Raw genomic sequence first — 25422 nt, 5'->3', positions numbered from 1 at the left:
ACGTCAATATCAATTAACGTGGTTTTTATTTTTTTAATTAGATTTAAATTCAACTCAGGAGCTTGCTGGAAAACAGAAGTAGTATCTTTCCAGCATGGACATTGAAATCAATTTATTTGGCATCTAATTTATATATTTATAATTATAATATCTATTTTTTAATTTAATTTAAATGGCAACGTCATCGATGTTCGTGTCGTGATGTCTAATGACGGAAGCGATCTCGACGCCACTAACTTTGGAGTAGCTTGTTCGACAACTAAGATAATTGAGTTCGAATTTCGTTCTGTTCGTCAATTGAAATGTTCGAAAATTGAGGCATTCGAAAACCGAGTTATGACTGTATATAAATTTTGTATAGTTATTTTTTAAGATATATTAAATAAATGTATTTATAATTAATTATTTCAAAATGAATATTAACACCGTGCAGTAAAAATATAGTGTATATTCATAAGAACGCTTTTTTTCTAATTTTAACTAATATTGTTTAAGTCATGAAGACTAATTTTTCGTTTTTTAACTTTTTTTGACAATTCCAAAATAAACATAATTATGGATAAAGCATAACCAATCAGAAGAAACATAAAAGCCCCAACTAAATCGTGAACAGAAAGCGGTTTTGCTTGAATGTCATGGTTATTCCTCACCAGTTTTTTATTTCGGACTAAATTCTCTTGGATACGATCTAACTGTGGAATTATCCCCGATTCTGTTAATCTGCGCATTCTGTAAAGAATAAAATTGTCATAAACAAAATCTAATGAGAAAGAATTTACAAATATTTAAATATTTTACTTACACCGTATTGATTTCCTTTTTATATCGGTATCCTTTAGCTATTGCATATATTTCGAATTGAGTGTAGAGAGTATCTTTCGATAGTAAATACTGATCTTCTCCTAATGCACTCATGTACATCAGTTCATCACCTTCATACTCGATAAGAGCGTGTTTAGGTTTCAAAAGATATTCGTAAACATCGTCAGTCGGTTTCACATCTAGTACTTTACCTTCCATTGTTAATTTTTTTAATTCGAAAAACACAGATGATTCTTCTGTTGCATCCTATTAAAATTAAGATTTTTTAATCATATTATGATTTCGCGAAAGTAGAATTAGTCACAGTAGAATATATTTTACCAAAATATATTTTCCTATTCCTGTATGGAATAAAACAGATGCTGTATAATGTCCCTTTTTCATTTCTTCGATCAATTCGGGGAAAGTTTCGGGCACATATTCGTAACCGGAAAAGGTTAGAAAAGACATGAGAGCGCCACCGTAACTAGACACTAAAATAAACAGTGACGTTAACCAACAAAACACCACTATTCTGGAGTATCCTTGAACTTCAAACAAATCGCTGCCTGTAACAAACGACGGGGAATAACATTATATAAATTTCTAATAGATATTAAAATAAACGACTATTACTTACCTTGATTAGAAAATGTTGAAAAAAGTGCCCATAAAATATCATATATTTTAATGCGTTTCGTGTTGTTTATTTTTGAATTCAAATTTAAGATAAAGTAAAAAGATAATCCAGCAACGATAAAAGCGATCAACATGGCTATCCATACCTTTATATTAAAATATTGAGATATTATATGCTTAATAGTAATTAATATAACAAAAAAATGCATTAGTTCTTTCTAAAAATCAAATATTAAAAACTTTCGGCAGTATATTTGTTTTATTAATAAGCTACACTGGTGTTCTAAAGTATTGTACGTATACTGAGTGTATATGAATCAGTATACCGAGTAATATATAACCGAGATAATGTATTGGTGATAAATAATGATTTTGTCTTTATTTTTTGTGTATTCACTGTACGGTATTGAACAAAATGATTATGAGGTCCGCGCTTGTTATTCTCTCAGTTGTCTGCCCGCTGTGAAAAAAGTTTGATGACCCCTGCGATAGAGCAATAGTTTTCAACCGGAGTGCCACAAAATAGTGCTGACCAGAGACAACTTTTCTTACGTGTAGTACTAAAAGTACAATAAGCAATAACTTTATATTGTTAAGAATATATTAAAGCTTCTTGTTTCAATAAAGGTATTATGAAATCGAAATAATATTAAAATCAGATATTAAAAAATTTTATCTACAGAACTTTAAAAAAAATCCATTTGAAATGAAATTGCTATCATGCGAATTTAATGGAGAAACAAAAACCAATAACAAACTGGAATACATCAAATGAAAATATTTTACAATTATTTTTTAAACGTTGAATCATTTATGATATATGTCTAAATAAAAATTTATTTGCTTAATTAATGAATTATTTAATGAATATATTAAAAAGACAAAATTTTAAAAGTTTAAATGCCATGAATATATTTCTTAATACGATTTAATTTTATCATTTTCATGTTTAAAAGGATTCATTCTAATTTATTCCTTCATTCTATTAATGATGCCAGATTTAAGTGAACAGATCCATCAGTTATTTCGGGCATCCGTTTATTTGAGACAAATCTTAAAGTCCAAAACCTGATCAAGAAAATAATCAAAATTTATTTGTTATTTGAAACATCGTGCCATTTAATCGGGACAATGATTCTGTTTGCAATACGTTAATAACAATAAAAAACTTGTAAAAACTATTAGTGTAGAAGTTTAACAAGTGCCTTAAGTTCATTAGAGAAGGCCTTAAACAATTCGATAACAAGACAATATATCTTTATCCTGACATTGATAACGAGACGTATATCGAACTTGCATTTGGATTCTACAACATACAATATTCTACATCGTCCACTATATCGTCCAAGGAAGTCCACGTGTAGTTGTTAATAGATACTTGAGAGACGATTGAACACCATCTAATCTATGAAGTAATAAAACACCCCACGTCGTTGTAGTGGGTTCGTAACTCTCCCATGGGCGTAGCCACGTAGAGTTTACCGAGTTTTCTTCAAGTTTATAACACCTAAATATGGGCCAGTTTTCCATTCAAAACCCTCCCGGGACGCATCCTCTTTCGGTAGATCACCCTCGTGTAGCATTGACGTAACCAAATAAACCGATAAAGCAAACCTGTGCGAATCCGTTTTACTTTTGTTTCTCTTTCTTTAACGTTCCATCCGAAAGCCACGCCTAACAAATGTTACATCTTATTTAAGTTCTTGGTCTTATGGTTGTACTTTTATAATTGATAATATATGTTTGTAGTCAGAAATCTACAAGTAAAAGTTTTTAACTCAGTAAATAAATAAAATCATATTTACCGATAAGTCGAAAGGATAAATTATGGCCAACATTTTTGATAGTTCATTGGGTTTAGCAGTCATAAACTTCACTGCCAAAACATCTCGAGTATTACTGTAATCGACAGCATCGATTCTATCGTATGAAATTCCAGTCGGTAATCCGAGATCTGTCTCCTAAATATAATTAAAATATAATATAAATACTCTGAATTAATGTTATAAATATCTAAATAAATATTATTCATAACAATATCTAAAAGAAATACATTTCTTTGAACGTATCCGATGCGGCCTGTCCAGGAACCATTATCCAGTCTTAAACCTTCATCTACTTCTTCAACTAACTCCAAACTATAATTAATTATAAACGTTAGATTTATAATATTAATTATATTTAGCACATAAAATAATTATATACGAAACAATCTTATTCAGGGCTGAATATACACATGTTATGACTCAAAGCTACAACATTTAGGAGTACCTTTTCCCCACAAAACAAGTTCGAAATTATCTATGACGCTTTTCATTAAATATAAAAAAAAACAACAAAGTTATGAGTTAATAAATCACACATATTTATATTTTTCAAGGCAAAATAAGTGCTCATCATAGTATAAGATTCTAATTTGTAGCTTATTTATCGTAAATGTAGAACGAGGATCTGTGTTTATCTCACTCTGCCGAACGCCCAACTACCTGCATGTACGACCTGATCAGTAGAGTAACTTTATGTTAGTGGGCCTGAATGCAAACAGTTACGAGTGGACCACCATATCAATATCAGAATAAGTTTTCGCGTACTAGTACCGCCCAGAAATTCCGTTACAGACTAGTATAAATATGAATGCCTGTTTTTATTTACTGGCATGTTACCAGTATCTTCGAGTTTTCTTTTTGGAAAATTCTAAAAAGAAAATATTCCACACATCTAATTTCTTTGCACGATCTTCAATGGAAACCAGAGGCAAAGATTGGAAAATTTGTTTTCGAGAAGAACTTATATGTAAGATTATCAGATTAATTTTTAATAATTTTGCATTTAGAGAAAGGGTGCGCATAACTGGCAACTGTGACTGCAATTGTCAAAAAATATATACAGACTGAGCACATATTAGGTAACCTATTGGGCAATAAATGATTTTCGACAATCTTAAACTTAAATAGGTTCTATGGACATCTTTAAACGTACTACGAACTTCTAATAGTTGTTTATCTACCTCAGAAGAGAGGTGGTCGTGGCAAGTATTAGAAAGTTTTGATGCAGCAGAATATAGAACGTTGTCTTTCATTTCAGTCAAATTTCCGAAACATTTAACTGAAACTTTTCAGAAATTAACTTTGCTTTTTGGTCGTTTTAACTGGTTAATATCTTTGCCTCAATCGTAGTCACAAAACAATGATATCAAATATATCGAAGTATTTTCAAAATGCCTGCTTCCTCTCTCTTTTCTGATGATCGTCCGATTATTGTAATTTGAGTTAAATTTTTCATTACATCAGAGTAGGAAACGAAAGGCTTTACGTAGTCATTTCTGGAATCCAATTAGAATCACTTCCAATGGTAGAGTCTGCCAGTGGCTCCAACCAGTGCCGAATGAGTAAAAACTACTGAGCACTGACAGCTGTTCGTGGGTTCGTGCCTGGACAACAGGATGGCCATGTGGAGCTTTTCGGGTTTTCTTTCCGTTTGTAAACCGAAATATGGTCCGGTTTTGCTTAGAAAGTCCTCCCGGAAGACATTCCTCCTCGGCAGATCGCCTATATATCACGTTGCCATATAGCATATACAAATAAACCAAACTAAATCAGTGGTAGGACAAAATGTCGTTAAGGAGATATGTTGGGAGGACTTTAATTTCTGACTATTGTTTAAGGCTATGGGCGAAAGTGAAGTTCTTCAAGAATCTCATAAAACATTCGTATTTCTTTTGCATTATTTACGAAATCGAGAACTAAAAATTTCGAAATTCTTGAAGAAAAATTAAATTAATCAAAAATATTTAAAATAAAAACAGTAAAAGGCAAATATAAAGAAGCGTGATGACAAAATATAATTTTTTGTATTGATAGTTTCTAGTTTGGTAAGTAGCAGAACGTTAAAGTGCACAGCACTTGTTTTCGAACACCTATCGATTACCATCAACCGTCCTAATGTATCTAATATTCCATGTAAAGCATTGTTCAGTGACGCAAAAATTTGATTTAGACACTGCCTACCTAAATTAGTTTAATATAGGATACACGTAAGTTTCAAACTAAACGAATAAACGCTTTGCTTAAGTGCCAAAGCCGTTAATTAAAACCTTCCATAACATTTTATATTAGATTATGTTAATCAAAAAGAAAATCCAGTTAGATGCACCCTCCTGGAGGCAAGTGCCATCTTTTCCTCCCCTGCAGTTACGCCTCTGGACAATCAGATTCCATCCTTCATCATCTTTGGTAGGATAAATGACGAGGAATAACGGCTTCATTTTAAGTAGATGGAATAGATTTTCGTTTTTAAATTCGTATATAAATTTTCTGTTGTGACTACTATTATGAAATTCCGTCATTTTTATTGACTTTTATTGTTTTGTTCAAAAATCTCAATTTACGACACTGACTTTTAGGAACCATGAAGACTGCTCAACGATGGTTTACCAGAAACCAATTAGGTCGTAAAAACGGGAGATCTACTGAAAGTATTTAGTTTTAGTTAAAAATAAAAATTCCCATAAAATAAAATCAATATACTTGAAAATTATTTAGAAAATGATACTTAAATAAATTCTGGACATTTACTGCGATCTCTACATACATACCTATAAAACTAATGCCTCTGAAAACAGGGTGCTTCTTAAATTCAATGTAATGCGTCATAATTAACGACCTCTAGTCTTATTTTTTCGTCACTAATTCCATTACATCATTTAAATTATTCTATTAGACCAATATTAGTAATAGAAAATATTTCGGAGGGAAAGTTAGCTCAATTTCGTTATTGTAACATCGCAAGTACTTGAATAAAAATCCAAGAATTGCAGAAACTTTTTCTGCAATTCAAGGATTTTTCCAAGAAAAAGTTGCATTTCCAATGCTTTAAACATTGCATGTAGGAAAACGTGCACATCGAATCCAAAGTTTATAAGCGTATTTTTTGTTTACTGAATCTAATACTCAGGAACGTGACTAAAACAACGTTAGTATTGATTACGAAGAGTCTAACACGGCAAATGAAGAGGTTTTTCGATTTCGATACAATGGAATACAGTGATACTTACTTACTTTACTTCAATAAATACTGATTCCGTTGACATAAATTTGTCTTAATTGTCTATTTAAAAACCCGTGAGTGGGGATATAGAAATTAAGTCTTAAATGGAGTAAATACGATAAATAAATTTACAACTAAAATGAAAAAAAATTATTGGCAAATATTACATTTTTAAATCGTAATAAACCTACTTTATAAGAAGAGTTAAACTAATAAAACATACATTGTAGTAAATTATAAATATAATGGATACGGCGACTACGATTAATTATATATTACTTGAATCCAAGATGTTCTTGTGTAATTAAAAGAGCATCTGATATACATCCTCCATGTTTGATAAGTACATATGTACCATTAATAACTTCGTATTTGAAAATATGCTCCATCTGAAATTAAAAAAAAAAACAGCATATAATTTTCATTTATAATTTTTATAGTTATTTACTAAAACAGTCAATCATTAAGCTACATATTTAAATAAATAAATATATATTTATATATTTCTGAAATATATAGGTATGTAGAAGAGAAAAGAGTCTATTTGGAGTCCTGAGAGATCTCACAATTGGCAAGAAAAATAGTCCGGAGAGGTACCTTAACCGTTCGTCGATGGCCGAACGATTAATCTCTCTGAGGAACCCAGAACGAGTCGAATAACAGCAGAAATTTTTTAAGATTTGATGGTCTGTCCCGAATATGTCGGGCCTTTACCACCCATCGTATTATTGTGGACTTGGCCGAACCTACGATGAGCCTGATAAAAACGCCTTTTTAGTGCTCACAGGGCTGAAAGAGTAAAACTGGAGTTCTCAAAATGTCCGTAAAGCGTAAGATGTTTTAAAATAAATAAACAGGACTATACTGAAAAATACTTCAAAACGTTAATCTTATCTAATATAAATTATTATGTAAATAGAATCATTAAAAAATTCAAAAAAATACCAAGCTTTAATATTAATTATTAAGAAAAATTAATTATAAATTTCAACTTTCAACTCCTAACCGTTTGGACTCTGCGCTTCTTATTATTATTATTACTTATTATATGGAAGTGTTACATAACAATGGAATTGTTAAGAGAAAGCGACGTGCACGATCAAGACGCAGATGCAGTTTTTTTCGCTTTGCGGGAAATCGAACATATTTTTAGACTAAAAATTCTCTAATTAGTCTGGAAACAGGGGGACCCAATTTTTGCATTCTGTGAAAACGGGTAAGGTTTACTATAACGTAATAATCTTAATCTTCTCTATCGTTACTTTTGCCCGAGCAACGCCGGGCCTACCTGTTAGTTTACTAATATTTTTGTCAAGAATTTGCTGTCACTGCGTCTACATTTACGAAATTCTCTAATAAAAGTGGTATATATATTATGTATATTTTTATACCAGTCACACATCTCATTCCTCTATTCTAAAAATGTTTTATACAAATTGTATAATCAAAAATTATTGAACATCCAAATTATTGAACTCTTTTATTGCCAATTGTGAGATCTCAGGACTCCAAATAGACTCTTTTTATTGCCAATTGTGAGATCTCTCAGCACTCCAAATAGACTCTTTTTATTGCCAATTGTGAGATCTCTCAGCACTCCAAATAGACTCTTTTTATTGCCAATTGTGAGATCTCTCAGCACTCCAAATAGACTCTTTTTATTGCCAATTGTGAGATCTCTCAGCACTCCAAATAGACTCTTTTTATTGCCAATTGTGAGATCTCTCAGCACTCCAAATAGACTCTTTTTATTGCCAATTGTGAGATCTCTCAGCACTCCAAATAGACTCTTTTTATTGCCAATTGTGAGATCTCTCAGCACTCCAAATAGACTCTTTTTATTGCCAATTGTGAGATCTCTCAGCACTCCAAATAGACTCTTTTTATTGCCAATTGTGAGATCTCTCAGCACTCCAAATAGACTCTTTTTATTGCCAATTGTGAGATCTCTCAGCACTCCAAATAGACTCTTTTTATTGCCAATTGTGAGATCTCTCAGCACTCCAAATAGACTCTTTTTATTGCCAATTGTGAGATCTCTCAGCACTCCAAATAGACTCTTTTTATTGCCAATTGTGAGATCTCTCAGCACTCCAAATAGACTCTTTTTATTGCCAATTGTGAGATCTCTCAGCACTCCAAATAGACTCTTTTTATTGCCAATTGTGAGATCTCTCAGCACTCCAAATAGACTCTTTTTATTGCCAATTGTGAGATCTCTCAGCACTCCAAATAGACTCTTTTTATTGCCAATTGTGAGATCTCTCAGCACTCCAAATAGACTCTTTTTATTGCCAATTGTGAGATCTCTCAGCACTCCAAATAGACTCTTTTTATTGCCAATTGTGAGATCTCTCAGCACTCCAAATAGACTCTTTTTATTGCCAATTGTGAGATCTCTCAGCACTCCAAATAGACTCTTTTTATTGCCAATTGTGAGATCTCTCAGCACTCCAAATAGACTCTTTTTATTGCCAATTGTGAGATCTCTCAGCACTCCAAATAGACTCTTTTTATTGCCAATTGTGAGATCTCTCAGCACTCCAAATAGACTCTTTTTATTGCCAATTGTGAGATCTCTCAGCACTCCAAATAGACTCTTTTTATTGCCAATTGTGAGATCTCTCAGCACTCCAAATAGACTCTTTTTATTGCCAATTGTGAGATCTCTCAGCACTCCAAATAGACTCTTTTTATTGCCAATTGTGAGATCTCTCAGCACTCCAAATAGACTCTTTTTATTGCCAATTGTGAGATCTCTCAGCACTCCAAATAGACTCTTTTTATTGCCAATTGTGAGATCTCTCAGCACTCCAAATAGACTCTTTTTATTGCCAATTGTGAGATCTCTCAGCACTCCAAATAGACTCTTTTTATTGCCAATTGTGAGATCTCTCAGCACTCCAAATAGACTCTTTTTATTGCCAATTGTGAGATCTCTCAGCACTCCAAATAGACTCTTTTTATTGCCAATTGTGAGATCTCTCAGCACTCCAAATAGACTCTTTTTATTGCCAATTGTGAGATCTCTCAGCACTCCAAATAGACTCTTTTTATTGCCAATTGTGAGATCTCTCAGCACTCCAAATAGACTCTTTTTATTGCCAATTGTGAGATCTCTCAGCACTCCAAATAGACTCTTTTTATTGCCAATTGTGAGATCTCTCAGCACTCCAAATAGACTCTTTTTATTGCCAATTGTGAGATCTCTCAGCACTCCAAATAGACTCTTTTTATTGCCAATTGTGAGATCTCTCAGCACTCCAAATAGACTCTTTTTATTGCCAATTGTGAGATCTCTCAGCACTCCAAATAGACTCTTTTTATTGCCAATTGTGAGATCTCTCAGCACTCCAAATAGACTCTTTTTATTGCCAATTGTGAGATCTCTCAGCACTCCAAATAGACTCTTTTTATTGCCAATTGTGAGATCTCTCAGCACTCCAAATAGACTCTTTTTATTGCCAATTGTGAGATCTCTCAGCACTCCAAATAGACTCTTTTTATTGCCAATTGTGAGATCTCTCAGCACTCCAAATAGACTCTTTTTATTGCCAATTGTGAGATCTCTCAGCACTCCAAATAGACTCTTTTTATTGCCAATTGTGAGATCTCTCAGCACTCCAAATAGACTCTTTTTATTGCCAATTGTGAGATCTCTCAGCACTCCAAATAGACTCTTTTTATTGCCAATTGTGAGATCTCTCAGCACTNTGTGGGGATCATAGGACACTGTCTTATAATTATTTATTTTTAGGAAATGTAATTTATGCATGTATTGAAATGACTTCTGTGATTTTATATAATATACTTGTTAAATAATAATAAATAAATATATGTACTGTACTGTACCTAATTAAATATATTATTATTTATGTAAAATAAGTAATTCACTTTTAGTTATAGTTAGTTAGTTAGTTTTTTTATGGCACTCAGTTATAAGGGCTGTATACATCTAACGCAGTAATTAAAAAATTTACATACAAAAATATAAGGGGTAATTAAGAAACAACTAATGGGCAAGTGGGGTACATCAACAAAAAAGGTTGAGAACCACTAGCATAGAGACAGTGTTTGTATATTTCAATAGTCTATATTCACACGAAATATAAGAGAAAATGAAGATCACAGGCCTCTCAATACGAAAATAAGAAATAGATTCCAATTAAAAGAGGGATTTCCACTTAACTTGACCGTATTACGAACCTCATATACTGTGCCAGGATCTATATAGCGTTGAGTTATTGCAGTGCAACTTAGCGAGGTTTTCCTTCATTACTTTCGACCAGCAACAATTTTCGAAACTATGTAATTACAATATTTTATAAAATTTTATTTTATTTTATGTGCAACAAATTTTGCACAGAATTTTGTATGTAATAATTTGTTTTAATGGGGAAATTCAGAGCCCTGAAAATATTCTGCGCTTTTTCACTTCGATACGTTGAGCAAGAGTCAAGCTATAAACACAAATTTGTCTTCCACGGTCCTTACAAACCAGTGTTCCATCACTGAAATTTTAGCATCGAATGATTGCGCGATTATCTAAATAATCAATTCAGGGAAGTTTTGTGAAAACATACTACATTTAAGAGACGAATTGTGTGGAGGTTGACCAGAATATATCGTCTTTTTCTTGTACCGTGATAACACAATACCTCACTCAGTAACGAAAAAAAAAAAGAGAAAACACTTAAGAATCTAAAGTTATAGATTATTTTCATTCTTCTTACAAACTGGATACAGCACACTAAAAAAATTGGGATTGATCTAAAAATATAAAGGGGTGTTAAAAAATGATGCTTTTCATCAAGATGCCGAACATCACGATGCTATAAAGGACTAAAAGATGAAGTTTTTAAATTTAAGATCAAGCTAAAATCAGAAAGTTGGCTGTTGTAATCTCGGCCATTAATAAAAATACGGCAACGTTGTGAATTCCAAACTTGTAGCACATGAAAAAATACGTACTATTATTTTTATTGCATTTAGAAGTGTCAAATGAGATCCCAGAACAGGCTGTAATGAAAATGCTTCACTGCATAACACATAAGGAGTTACTATGCATCTAGGCATATAAAGAATGTAATGCGAGAGTGGAAGATCATGCGGTTATGTTTAGTTAATAGAAAAATATCAGCCTCTTAGTTTTCCTGAGTTGTACCTGAGCAGAAGAAGACTCAAAGCCACAGGTTTTAATTACATCTTTGACAGTTATTCTTTTCATATCGTTTACAATAAATTTTAAAATATAAAATCTATAAAATTTTATGCATTAAGATTTATCATACCTGAAACGTTGCAACACGAACAGTGACATTTTCCATGAGTCTCTTCATTTCGGTCTGAAATGTACAAGTACGAATGACTTTTCACAATAAATCGATCTATAGGAATTATTTTATTCAATGGTTAATAATATTATTTCAACAGATTCTAAAGATGTTAGCGTTATATAAGAGTTTTAATCGTTCAGATTGATCGTACCTGAAACGTTGCAACACGAACAGTAACATCTTGCATGAGTTTCTTCATTTCGGTCTGAAATTCACGAGAAAAGTTCTAATTAGTTTATAAATCGATCTATTTTATATTCATCTCATAAAAACATTCCATCTCGTAAATCATCCTTATTATTATGTTAGCTAAAAATACTAATATTAAAATGTTACGAAGGTTGACCTACATTCATTGTTTTTAAAATGAGATTATGTTTTATTACATAATTAATAACAATAAATGTTAAATTTCTACTTACGAGTGTATTGTATATATCAAAAATTCAGCAAATAAACAACGAAAAATCGAACTGTAACCTTTCGCCCAATTTTGTAATTTAATAAATCTCTCATTTAAACCTACCCGGATTCTTCATTTTAACTTTAAATATTAAATTTAATTCAATTATTATTTACACTATTCAGAAGTATTGGTAATATATTTTTAATTTAAGCGTAAAAATTAAAATAATGCATTATATTTACACGTAGGATGTTAAAAGAAAGCTTAAAATGGCTGCTAAATCAAAAGAAACAAACCAAGTAGAAGTGATATTTACAAATTAACCTATAAAATCGCACTCTTGTTCATATCTTGCCTGTCTGTCTGTCCCTCCTTAATATTGAGAATGAACTTAGATACATAAAAGATGAGACCATATGTGGAAAGGATAAAAGAAGAAGACACAGTAAGACTCTATTGTTATGAGGAAAAGTATGATGTACAGGGGAAAGACATTAGTAAAAATCGAGAGCACATACTTGTATTTAAATTAAATATTGCGGCCCAGCATTGTGACGATATCAAAATAATTCTATTGATTTTTACACTTAACTTACACCTGAATATTTTATGGTGTTTTGTTAATTATATAACAATTTTTTAAATTTTTATTCATGTACTTAAAATAAATTGAAAAATTGTTACGTTGATAATTACTTCTGCACAACTAAACCAGCCAATTTTAATTTATTTATATAAGATAATTGATCTTAATTTACACGAATGTTTGTTTAACCGCGCATTCCAGGTACATAATTCACGTATACAGTAAAAAGTGGCTGCACTCTACTTCTATATTTCTTAATAATATTCAAATACTTTCTTATTTAATAAAAGACAGTTTGAATAGAAACTTTATTAGCAAAACACACACATATTTATGATTTTTTTAAATGAAAAGATTATTAAAAATTGCACCCTTTTTTTCTCTACATTTTGACATTCAAGGGCATTCAAATGTAAGAAAATTCCCTTAAATTATAATAAGTAAGATTGTTTTTAATTAAATATTATGTTAACAATGACAAAAAAAGACACAATACTGTAACTTATCCAAAGAGATTATAAATTAAACCTATTATAAATAACTTAATTTATTTCAAAATTAAAGTTAGGGCTACAATTTTTAACCATCTTTTAATTAAAATATCACGAGATTTCAAGACCAGATCATAAGTTTGTATATAGTTAATCGAGCTTCTAGCTCATAAACTTTCCATGTATGGTCTCGATTTTCATCAATCTAACTTCGTTCTCGAGATTAACAAAGGGCTGATTGACAGACAGACGGACTATCGTTTCTGTAAGTCCAAAACTCCGTAAAAATTTCAGCAGTTTTTTACGGTTTGCGTTTAGAAGCTAATGAATTTGATTCTGCAAAAGCATGAATTTAAAAAATTACTGATTTTTAAATTACGTGTGGCAGCCATATTGACTTTTTACATACACCAGATTAAAAACGCCTACATAACATCATATAACTTCTCAAAAAGTAAAAGTTTGTTATCATTTTTCTATTATTAATTACTTATTAAAATTTTTAAATTAAAGATATTCTATTTTAATTTGTTACTTACTTGTTATTTATAAAGTTATTAGATGATATAACTCTAAACTGTTTATTAGAACACTGACTTTGTTGTATCACTTGAAAGTAATCAACTTAATAACCAATAACGGTTAACGTAAGTATAATATAATTTACTCTGAAAAAATCAATAGAATAAATATACAGTGTTTTTTTTCGGTTTTTAAAACGTTAAAAGTTAATTATTTAATGCTATTTTGTTATACTCTATTTAATTAAATTCGAAATATTTTTGTATTCAATTGATCAGCACGTTTATTTGTAATTATTAAATTCGTATTACAATAATGATGTTTTGTCTTCGTTTTATTATTTAATTTTTTCATATAACAGCGGTTTTAAGTTTAATATTAACATGAGTATAATGAAGAATGCTTAAATTTATTTGTGTATTTTTGTTTTAAATACAGCTATATGATTTATCATTAAAAAAGTTTTTGTTATGTATGATTTAATACCCAAAAATATTACAGACAAACCCAGGATTATTTATTTTTAAATATTCCCGAGAAAATGAGAAATAAATATTAATACAGTTTGATTTTGATTCTATCGATCCAGGATTAAGTTCGACCCTATTTGAAATATGACAGGCGACCCGCTACATTTCTCCACCCCCTCAACCTTTAACCTCGAAATTTTAACAGCATTAATTTTCCTAATACACAAAGTTTCCTGCAAAATTTCAGAAATTTTCGAAAAAAGGCACAGGAGTTATTAAGCTTCAAAGAGGGTGAACGAAATCGTGCACTCTCACAGACATACACTAACATCCATACAGTCATTTTTTTTACCGATCGCCATACTTTTTCCCTGTTATATGTCAATGTATAGCATATTTACTAATGGATAAATCACATGCAAATTTTTTTTATTTTTGATTCTTTCCTTTCTGTAGCACAAAGAGATGTTTTAATTATACCCATGCCAATGAGGCAGTCGAGTGCTGAGGGACGAGACCAGACATATTCAGGACAGATCACTGTTCTGGGATGATCCCTTATCCTCAGAGCGGTGATATGACGCATTAAGGTATATTTATATGGAAACTGCCCACGTCTGAAATGATAGTGTCTCTCCAATAATTGTTTCAACAGTTACATAACTTCAAAATGAATAGTTTCAGATAAAACAGTCTCATTGAAAAATATCTTCTACTTTTTAATAAATGCTGAAATATGAATTTTAATGTTTTAATTGTTTTTTAATAATACTTAAAGTATTTAGCGGAATAAACAAAAATATTTCTGATTAATTATTATTCCGTTCAATACTTGTTTACGTATCTCCGTATGTTGAAAACAAATACTAAATTGAACAATGTAATATATATAATTACTGTAAAGGATCAATGAGCTACTAAAAACAGAACTTTTAATTATAACTAATATATGCAATTAAGCGCAGTGTTTAATATACTTGTATATGTTAAGAGTATTTGATGCACTATACATGGCCACGTATTTTATTAACTAAAAGTGACATGCACGAAGGTTAGGTTCTCGGAAACTGGTAAATAAATTATCTATAAAATGGGCCATTTAGTTAATTTATAACTTTCATAATATTTTAATGTTTACTTTTACTTAATGTCTGTTAACTGATCGTATTACGAACACGTATTATTAGTTTGAGCACATTAAAATATACAATTTTTTTTTCATTATAAGTTAATAATGTTAACTGGAAGTGAAGAAATTAATACAATAAAAGCTCCATTTTCGCATATATTTATTTCCACATTTCAAAACAGATTAGACTTTTTAATCACTTTAGATAGATTATTAAAAAGAAAGCATTGAAACAAAATATAATAGAGATTTTTCGAAAGTAATTAATATGCTCAATCTTGTCCCATAGGTGAAGCAATATTGCACAGAGAGCGGGTTAAAGGTGCACAGTTAACAAAGAGGTGCATTGTTTATGTCACTATAAAAAACAATTTTAACATTGGATCAATTTTCAGTGGATGGATCCGCATAATTTTTATTACATGCAGGACAGAAAAAGTCGTGGCAAGCAAACTTGCCCTCGCATTCTTGCTCCAAACCACTTGATTCATTTATATTAATTATTCTAAGTCTAATGCTCAAACCTACATGCTATAGCTATGATTATATGTTTAACCCATACATTGGCTTGTTTTCTATTTCAATATTGTTCTCAATAAACGAAAACATATAGTCATAAAATAACATCGAATTTACAATAAAATAGGTATTATAAAGAAGGAAAAATAAAAATTAGATATATGTTTGTTTGATAATTTAAAATTTTTAAAAATTTGTTTCTCTCATATATTTATTCTTTAGGTTGATTGTTGTATACCATTAGTTTTTAAGGAAAATAATATAAACTAATGGGTATAACGAATAAAGAACAAAGTATTCGGCGAAAACCATCGTATATCCTTTCATTGATTCTCAATTTATTTTAAAACACAAAATTGTAAAAAAAAATAAAAAAATAAAACTTTATATCTGTATTTGTCCATATCCTCGAGTTGCTTAACTCGCCCAGCAACGTTTAAACCTCGTGTGTGGACTCATCTGTAATGATGTTTTATTTTAAAAACTTTTTACATGTTTTAATTATAATAAAATGGCAAAAGGCTTAATTTGAAAGTAGGTATGGGTTTTATAAAAAATTCTAAATGTTAATAACGAGTAAAATCGTCATTACGTTCGACCCTACTAGAGATATACACGACCCCTTTTATCTCCCCACTCCCTCCACTTTTATCCTCAAAAATTTACTAGCATCAATTCCCATAATACGCAAACAGCCCTGCAAAATTTCAGAAATTTTCGACCAAAAGCACGGGAGTTATTAAGTTTCAAAGGGGGTGAACAAATTCGAGAAAATTTCGCACTCGCGCCTGTTTGTAGAAAGAGTCTCAGCATTTTGTATTTTATTTTGACCCGGTTCTCAGTCCCCTGACTACCTACAAGTCTGGTTTATTTTATGTGCGAATGATTTAGGCAGAAAATACTCTGTGCCAAATTGCAACTCCTGATATGTCCTCCTTCATACCTCTAAGGTGTGCAGCCGTTTACAGCAGTGCGATTTTAGAGACGAGATATAGTCTCGTCAAAAAAACTTCTTTAGTAATCTACAATGGTTTATACGTTTGTTTATTAACTACAGTGTTGTGAACTGTAATAGGCAAAAATATTGTGATTATTAGTTACTGATTACAAATATTATATATTATATTATTGATGTCGATGTTTCTGTTTATGTATGATCTTAAAAACATAATTACTAACTAAAGTGGAGCTTTTTTAAATCAAAAATACATTTTAGCAAAAAGTTTTTATGGTGTATTAATTTATGATAGACACTTTAAAATCAGTGGCACATTACCCTATAGGCAAATAAGGCAATTGCATGAAGTCCCCCCACCAACAGAGGATCCTAAATCAATTTTTTTTAATTCATTAAAGTAGCAAGAATATCATAATTTAAATTTGGCATTATAGAGTGATGACACTAGATTGCCCGTGTGAAGAGAACTTAGGCACGAGAAGAAAACCCGGAAAATTTCACGTGGCCATCTCGTAAGTCAGACTCGAACCAATGACTAACTACCAATGTTCAGTAATTTTATCTATTTGGTCATTGATGGGAGCCATAGATTTATCGCGTAACATTCAAACTATAGTAGATAAACTTTCAAATTACAGTGATACCTCAGGATACGAAATTAATCCATTCCGAAATTGAGATCGTATCACCAAAATGTCGTATGCTGGGGCGTTCGTATCTTGAGGTACCACTGTAGTATAAAGTACAATATTACTGTGTTAGAAATTTATGATTGTTTGTTTGTATTTATTTTTTCTGATGCAAATTTATTTAATTTTGATGTCAGATATTCATCAAATATAAGATTTATTTAAAAAGTAGTTATTGTTTTTTCATTTCGAAATAATTAGTAAATATTCCACAAAAGAAAATTCTATTTAAAAAAACACTATTTCAATAATTCATATGTTTTTCAAGTACAGCTTCAATAATCAATATCAAAACATTCATAATTCAAGAAAATACACAATAGAATATAAAAATTTCATAATGTTTATAAATTACGTCTGAATATTTTTATTATATAAGTATTTCATTAAATACCTTTATTACAAGAAATTACATTTACATTTACTAGAATTCAAATTTAAGACAAAAACACAGAATAGATGAGATTTTACCACTCAACTAGNGATCTCTCAGCACTCCAAATAGACTCTTTTTATTGCCAATTGTGAGATCTCTCAGCACTCCAAATAGACTCTTTTTATTGCCAATTGTGAGATCTCTCAGGACTCCAAATAGACTCTTTTTATTGCCAATTGTGAGATCTCTCAGGACTCCAAATAGACTCTTTTTATTGCCAATTGTGAGATCTCTCAGGACTCTAAATAGACTCTTTTTATTGTTAGATTCTCTTAACACTTTCATTGTCCATACCTTAATCCTCTCTCTCTCTCTCCCCCCGTCCGCAATCTCTCTCTCCTGTCTTAATTCTTAATTACGTGTTAAATTTCCGCCATTTTTAAAGTGCGTAAAGTCTTGCAGCATCTCGCTCAGTAACGCTTATTCTCGTTCTGGGACAGCATAAAAAACTACAAGATAGGCCCGGCGTTGCTTGGGCAAAAAGTAACGATAGCGAAGATTAAGATTACATTATAGTCAATCTTACCCGTTTTCAAAGAATGCAAGAATTAGGTCCCCCTGTTTCTAGACTAATTACAGAATTTTTAGATGGGTCTAAAATTATGTTCGATTTCCCGCGAAAACGAAAGAACCCGCATCTACGTCTTGCACGTCGCTTTCTCTCAGCAAATTCATTGTTACGTAACACTTCCATTGTTGACACGTCCATTGTTCACACGTCCATTGTTACTTAAGTAATAATGGAAGTATTAAGAGAAAGCGACGTGCAAGATTCACAGACTGTTATAAAGCTTAAAAAATTAAATGAAAAAGCACTAACTGTATTTCGTAAAACAGATCAAGAGAGTTACGGATATATTGCTCGCAAAAAAGCTATACTAATCTAGCAAAAGCAAAAAAGAAAAGTTAACTCATTGAATAAAAAGTTACAAACCAGCAAAAAATACTTCCCTATTTTTGGTCAATTGTCAAAAAAATATCAGCTAAGAAATATAGGAAGGAAGATGATTTTATTGCTTTTGACCTGTAGTATGAATTTTTCATGGGATGGTCGATGAGGATGCAGATTAATTCGTATGAAATTGAAAGAGGTGGGAGGTCAGGTGCTGAATCTGTTTATCCAGGGGGTGGAAATAGCTGAGACAATTGGTAATTTGAGAGTGAAAACAGCAGTGGGTCCTGATTTGATTTTGATTAGTTTTTTAAAACGGCTGACAGATTTAGTAATTGACCTTCTCTCTCTTAGTTTTAATTATATCTAAAAAAGTGGAAAGTTTCCGGATCTGTGGAATTCGGTATGCCTCCGGATGATTTATAAAAGGGAAACAAGTTAAATCCTAGTAATTATAGATCAATTGCTATTTTATCAACGCTTAGGAAAAGCTTTACAGCTATATTGGCAAAAAGATTCGAACGGTGGACAAGAGAAAAGTATTTTAATTCTCCATTCTAGTTTGCATTTGTTAAGAGAGGTGGTACGGAAATAGCAATTTTTATGTTGTCATCGATTGTCCAAATTCATCTATCGAAGAAAAGATAAAAGGTTTATGCTGAATTTTTGGATCTGGAAAAAAACTTTTGACTTAATAACTATAGATTTTTGCCAATCTGAAACCGTGTCGCTATACTTTTTGTTGCTCAAACACTGAAATGGTCGATTTACTACACTTCATAGCGTTTAAGCAACTAAAACTATAGAGATGTTAAGTAATAAATTTAAAATATGCTGTACAGCTGTACAGGAGTTTCATAGGTGCGATTAAATCTTCTCTTTGGTCATTACTCGATAATATTGAATAATTAAGTGTGGAAAGAATATATACAAGTCGACCCCCCTATAAGATCATTGATTTTTCCGTTTTATCTGAATTACATGTTGTACGAGTCACTTAGATTTTACAAATATGTGAGCCGTTCACAGNGATTTTAAAAACTACGTATTTAATTTTCTTTCTGTTGAAGTTTAAATATCGATCAAAAAGCTAATCAAAAAACAGCACAGTCTTCTCACTGAAATTGTAGTATTTTTTTTTATTGTAGTGTAGGACCTACAAACACTTGTCTTTTTCTTTTACCCACGACCCCCCGTGTATGGCTTTGCGACCCACCTGGGGGTCGCAACCCACAGGTTGAAAAACACTGTCTTAAACCATATTAGACATTTTATATGAAAAGATTTGGTCTCTAAACCATTAATTTGAATGACTGTTTTATTTGTATTAATTTATTAATTTATAATTGACAATTTAAATGTGAATTATTAAATGTAAATGCAATTGTTTGAATTCCGCTAGCAACGAGTAAAAGAGAAGCATTTATTATAAGAAGTAAAAAACAATGAAAAAAACCTAATCTTGAAAAATTGAAATCCTAAAACTTATTATTAATATTAATTAAACTTGAGCATTATTATTATTTTTTTACTTTAAATAAATTGAATAATATATTAAGAAAATCAAGGAAAGAATCTATGTTTGATTATTTGCCTGATATATTATTTTTACACTGTTACAATTTGTAACCCCAATGTTTTTTTAATTTTCTTGACCTGAGGTAGATATCAAGTTCACAAATAAACTTGAAAATTTGATAAATTCACTAATATAAGACATGACTATTACTAGTTTATTTACATAATTTGCAAAAATTTTCTATTTGTTTTAGAGAATAAATGCAAATTAACTTTAAATAACTCAAGTTTGTATACAATTTAGAGCGTGAACGCCAACGCCAATTAGAAGAAGAAAGGCGACAAGAGCTAAAAGAACTTAGACAGGAGAAGAAACGTGTGGAAGTTAACATGCATGGAAAACTTCCTCAACCTTTTGATCCAGAAACCATGGAAGATGAAGAAATACAGGATAAGACTACCTTTTCTCCATTGGAGAAGAAGCTAGAAAATACTCCTGACATTGAGGATAATACTCTTGATCAGGAAGAAATTCCTATACCAAAAGTTGCCCATATTCAGAGTCAAACTGCTCATCACAATGAAGGTGTAAGTAAATAAAATAAAAAATATATGTATTTTTTTAAGCTGATTTTCTATGCTTAAGAACATGAAATGTTTTGAGATTTGATTGATAGACTTTGTGAATAATATTTTAAAATAAAAATAGCTTTAATAGTTATTCATATTTATATTTAAGAGACAACTTTTTGATACTATGTAATTATCCTGTTTTTTTTTCAAAACTGTTTTATAAATTGATACAGTTGCTCAGATGTGCTTTGTAGTGTTTTATTTTCCTCTGATTTTGTCAACATGTTTATAACACCACTTGTTTGTGTTTACCTTTATTGTTTGTGTCATGAGAGAAGCAGCAACAAGGCTGTTCATTTGATTTGTTTGTCTTGGTATGGAGTGCTGTTAGCTAAAAGTAATCTGGTGTCTTCTCAATGTTTATTTCATTGATTCCTAATTTCCTATAAAGTATTTGCCTTTCTTGAAATAGAAACTTGAATTCAGTTTAAATTCATTGTGTTTAATTTTTAAAATTTAAATATATTCTTTTAATGTAATCTATACATTAATTAGAAATGTTAATAGTTTATTATTATTTTTTTTTATGTAGTTCGAAGTTTATATAATCTCAGATAAATTGTCTGTGGCCAATATGATTATGCTAACTTATACAAAGCTGATTGTTAATTTTTTTTTTGAGATGCTGAAAATATATGATGATAAAAAGACAATCAACACAAAATTACATAAATGCTATAGTACTGTATATTCCTTTAAAGTGCCATATGTTTAATTTAAATGACCAAGATAAAGTAATTTAATTACTTGATACTGGATTTTAATCTTTCCTGTCAGTTTGTTTTAAAAAAATGTTTTATTGCTGAACTTTGTTTCAATGAGATTGTTGAATAAGGACAAATACATCTATGCTATTAAGAGAATATATTACAAATTATAATTTTTATTTCAGGCATATTCTGTTCGAAAAGAAAGTGTTGAGAAATTTAGATGGAATGGAAGCATTTACATCACACTAGCATTTGCGGGAATAGCTCTGCTCACGGCCATGATTGTGGGTATAATTCTACTGCGCCGTCACGCCCAGCGTTCTCCCCACGGCCAAGGTTTCGTAGAAGTGGATCAAGCTGCCACGCCAGAGGAACGTCACGTGGCAAACATGCAAGTTAATGGCTACGAAAATCCAACTTATAAGTATTTTGAAACACAGAATAACTGAAGTAAGTGGATGTATTTAAACTCATCAGACTTCTCCAATACCTTGCTCTAGACCTCAAGGTGTTTAGTGTTTCTGGAGAGAGCCTTCATTCATTACACCATAATACTAGCAACAGTTGGCTTTAAACTAAAGAACTAAGAGTGATATGGAATTCACACGTTGCCATAAGAGTGATGTTTTTTGTACTGTAATTTGCTAGAGTAAATCTAGTAATCACTTGAATAAAAATATACACTAAAATTCTTTAAAAAGTTCCATTTACAATCTTTACTTATATATAAATATATATATATAAATATATAAACATTTTAAATTTTGATTTTTCCACCCTCTGCAGTTTCTCAGAATTTTAAGCATATAGGGGAGAGAATTCTGAAATGTTCATTTTTATCTCCACTTAGGCTTTTAATTCTGTTTTAGATATTAAAATATATTATAAAAGGGGGAAAAATATAAATATATTTTTCATCTAAGTTTTTTTCTCTAACTTTCAAGAATATACTATGTGATCAAAAGTGAACATTCCCATTACCTAGTTTTTAAATACTTTTTATGTTGCATTTTATTTTATTGGAAAAAAACTTTATCTGTAAATATAATGTTGCTATGATTAGACTTTTACCATTTATTCTAATTTAGATTGGGAGAATGTATAACATAAGTGTGATAACAAAAAAAAAAAAAAGCTTACTTTACTATGGTATTTGCATTAAGATTTTTTGTAGACGAATGATATAAAAGTAAATGATAATGATTGGAACCAAAATTTGAAATTTAAATTTATTGTAATTTATGATTACATATAGGTCAGTCACATGCTAATGGTAAATTCTTGTCATGTATTGAGTACTATTAGTTTTAAGGTCTCTTTGCTGTATATAATTAGCTTAACAGTGCAGTGCATGACATCAAAGTCACAATGTAAGTGTTCTGTACAGGCTTTTTGTAGTGCCTACTTTTTAATGTGCCATTTTTTGAAGTAAATTTTGACCTCGACTTGTGAATTGTAGGCTACTTAATAGTTGTCACTTTCAGACATTTCTTAGTGGGTTCACAGATGTATCGATGGCTGTTTCGAAATGCATACCGGAAGTATCGTATGTAAAACATCTTCATCCATAATAGAGGTAACCGATGTTGTTTTCTTCAGTTGCTTTTATAGTATGCAATGATTTCTAACCTGTGGATTTTACATATCAAGTTGCATGTTACGAAAACTTTCATTATTGATTAATAGAAAGGTGTGCTTGTAAAATAAATGAGTGAGATTTACTTGCCAGATATAAGATGAGAAATGGTCTTCAAAGAACACTACAGGAATCGGCTCTGATGGTTTCATTTCGGTTCAGATTCAAGCGGTGTCTAGAAACATTCGCGGGAGAATCTGCACATCTGAAAGACAATTAAGGTGATTGTGTGTAAATTCTCCTGTAATCATCAAAGGTCACAATGTTGTAAATTGGAAATTTCTAATGACAAAATAAGTGTCTTTTCAAGTAGTTAAATATTATGGAAACCTAGAACATCCATATTGTTTCATATTTAAAATTGCTGTCATTTCAAGTATGACTGTACATAATTTTAGTAGTTATATGTGGCACTAGATAGCCTGTCACAGTAAATCATTTACAAATTAATATATAAATTAATCTTGTAAATGGGATAATTAACACAATTCTTATCAAAAGGTTAACATTGGAAATGTTCTCCGCAAAGTTTTCTATAACAGAACCCGCTTGAAGTCATGTCGAAATGATAACCAAATCTTAATTCTGTGTTTTTCTTTGAAGATTATTTTATAAGACAATGCCACTTTAGAGATCTTTTATTTTTATTTGAATCTTTATGGTTCCATAACTGTCTACCATAAATATTTTTTTTGTTAAAAATTATACAATGTATTTTACTAGCACTTAATTATTATTATTGGTATTTATGTTGCAATCTTTGAATTAATGTACTTGATCCTGTGACAAACAGCTGTAACCAGATGATGTGATCTAGTGTTGCCAAATAAAAAAAATTAAACTGAATTTTGTTTTTATTTTCATTATAGTTGTTTTAAACATTTAAATATCAAAATACTGTGTTTATTAATTTAAATTCTCAAGAATAAATCTAAACTAAATCCATATAAGAATAGATCAGAATAGAAAATTAAAAATAAATAAAATGTTCTCCATTATACAATATCCTTAATTATTAAGAAGTCAGTATTTAATAAAGTTTGCATTTTCTCTGAAAACATCCCTCTCCTTTTGATTTGACTGCTCATTTCTGATAATATTACATAAGATTTTAAACAAGTTTGATAAGAAAATCATCAAATTTGTACTGGAATTTTTCCTATCATCTATAGAAATTTATCACTTAACTGTAAATAAGATGATAATTTGTTATTCAGTTACCTTGTATACAGTCAGTTTAAACAATTATAATAGTTTTTAACAATTATGGAGAGTATAGAATATATTTATTACTTTCAATATGACTTCCATTGAATTCTAAGACAGTAATAAGAGTCAATTCTTAGAGCAATACAAAATGATATGAAAATTTTCAAATTAAATTTTAAAGATAATTTTATATAGTCTTATTTTTCCTAAATGAAGCTTTCTATATACTCCAAATTAATGATAAATATAGCAGAATATAATAGTAAATACTTCTTACATCATACAGTACATATGTGCTTTATATTGGCATACATTGGTAAATGCGGGCATTATATAAGCCAATTTGAATTGCTGTATTTTCTTGCTTATAAACGCTTTGCAAAAAGTTTCTACAAAGAAAATAAAACTTGCATAATCAGCCCCACTATATCCGTACCTATGGAATAGACATTGCTAGAAGTCCGGATGGTCAAGATGGCAGACTGGTACCACTCTGAGGGACCCGGGTTCGGATCCGAACGAGTCGATAAATCCCCAGGAATTTTTCGGTGGTGGTCCGTTCAGATACGTCGGGCCTGTCCCTCCCCATCCGGTCGGCCCATAATGGGCTTGCTAAAAGAAGCCGTCTTAGTGTCTACAGGGTGAAGAGTTTAAAAAAAAGTCCATTGCTTCATAGACGCAATATATGGAGGGAGTTCGTAATTGAAACTTATGAAAATTAGTGCGGGTTATATGTCGATTCATATTCTTTTAAACATACAATCCAAGGATGATATGCATGGAAATACGACAGCTT

At 30.7% G+C, this 25422-nt stretch overlaps 2 protein-coding genes across 3 annotated transcripts; one reads left to right on the top strand and one right to left on the bottom strand.

Moving 5' to 3' along the window:
* Positions 1-434: 434 nt before the first annotated feature.
* LOC111633855 (glutamate receptor ionotropic, delta-2-like) lies at positions 435-7303 on the bottom strand. Of its 2 annotated transcripts, XM_023378490.1 has the most exons (8): positions 7084-7303; positions 6766-6875; positions 3494-3578; positions 3246-3401; positions 1442-1586; positions 1144-1370; positions 803-1068; positions 435-729 (listed from the first exon to the last, which is right to left on the bottom strand). In XM_023378490.1, exons 2-8 carry the CDS (start codon positions 6873-6875, stop codon positions 477-479), a joined length of 1242 nt encoding a protein of 413 aa, XP_023234258.1. In that variant the 5' UTR covers positions 7084-7303; the 3' UTR covers positions 435-476. The 2 variants fall into 2 exon arrangements, with proteins under 2 accessions (XP_023234258.1, XP_023234259.1); XM_023378491.1 differs by lacking the exons at positions 6766-6875; positions 7084-7303 and adding an exon at positions 6498-6585.
* A 13412-nt stretch (positions 7304-20715) lies between these two features.
* Positions 20716-24253, top strand: LOC111633845 (amyloid-beta-like protein). Its single transcript, XM_023378480.1, has 2 exons — positions 20716-21026; positions 21964-24253. The coding sequence occupies exons 1-2, from the start codon at positions 20829-20831 to the stop codon at positions 22228-22230; spliced, it is 465 nt and encodes a 154-aa protein (XP_023234248.1). The 5' UTR covers positions 20716-20828; the 3' UTR covers positions 22231-24253.
* Positions 24254-25422: the final 1169 nt, after the last annotated feature.

This window comes from Centruroides sculpturatus, unplaced genomic scaffold (genome assembly GCF_000671375.1).
Source record: "Centruroides sculpturatus isolate CEXI.00-Female unplaced genomic scaffold, Cexi_2.0 scaffold690, whole genome shotgun sequence".
Lineage (NCBI taxonomy): Eukaryota > Metazoa > Arthropoda > Arachnida > Scorpiones > Buthidae > Centruroides > Centruroides sculpturatus.
This window is presented reverse-complemented; position numbering and strand designations above follow the sequence as displayed.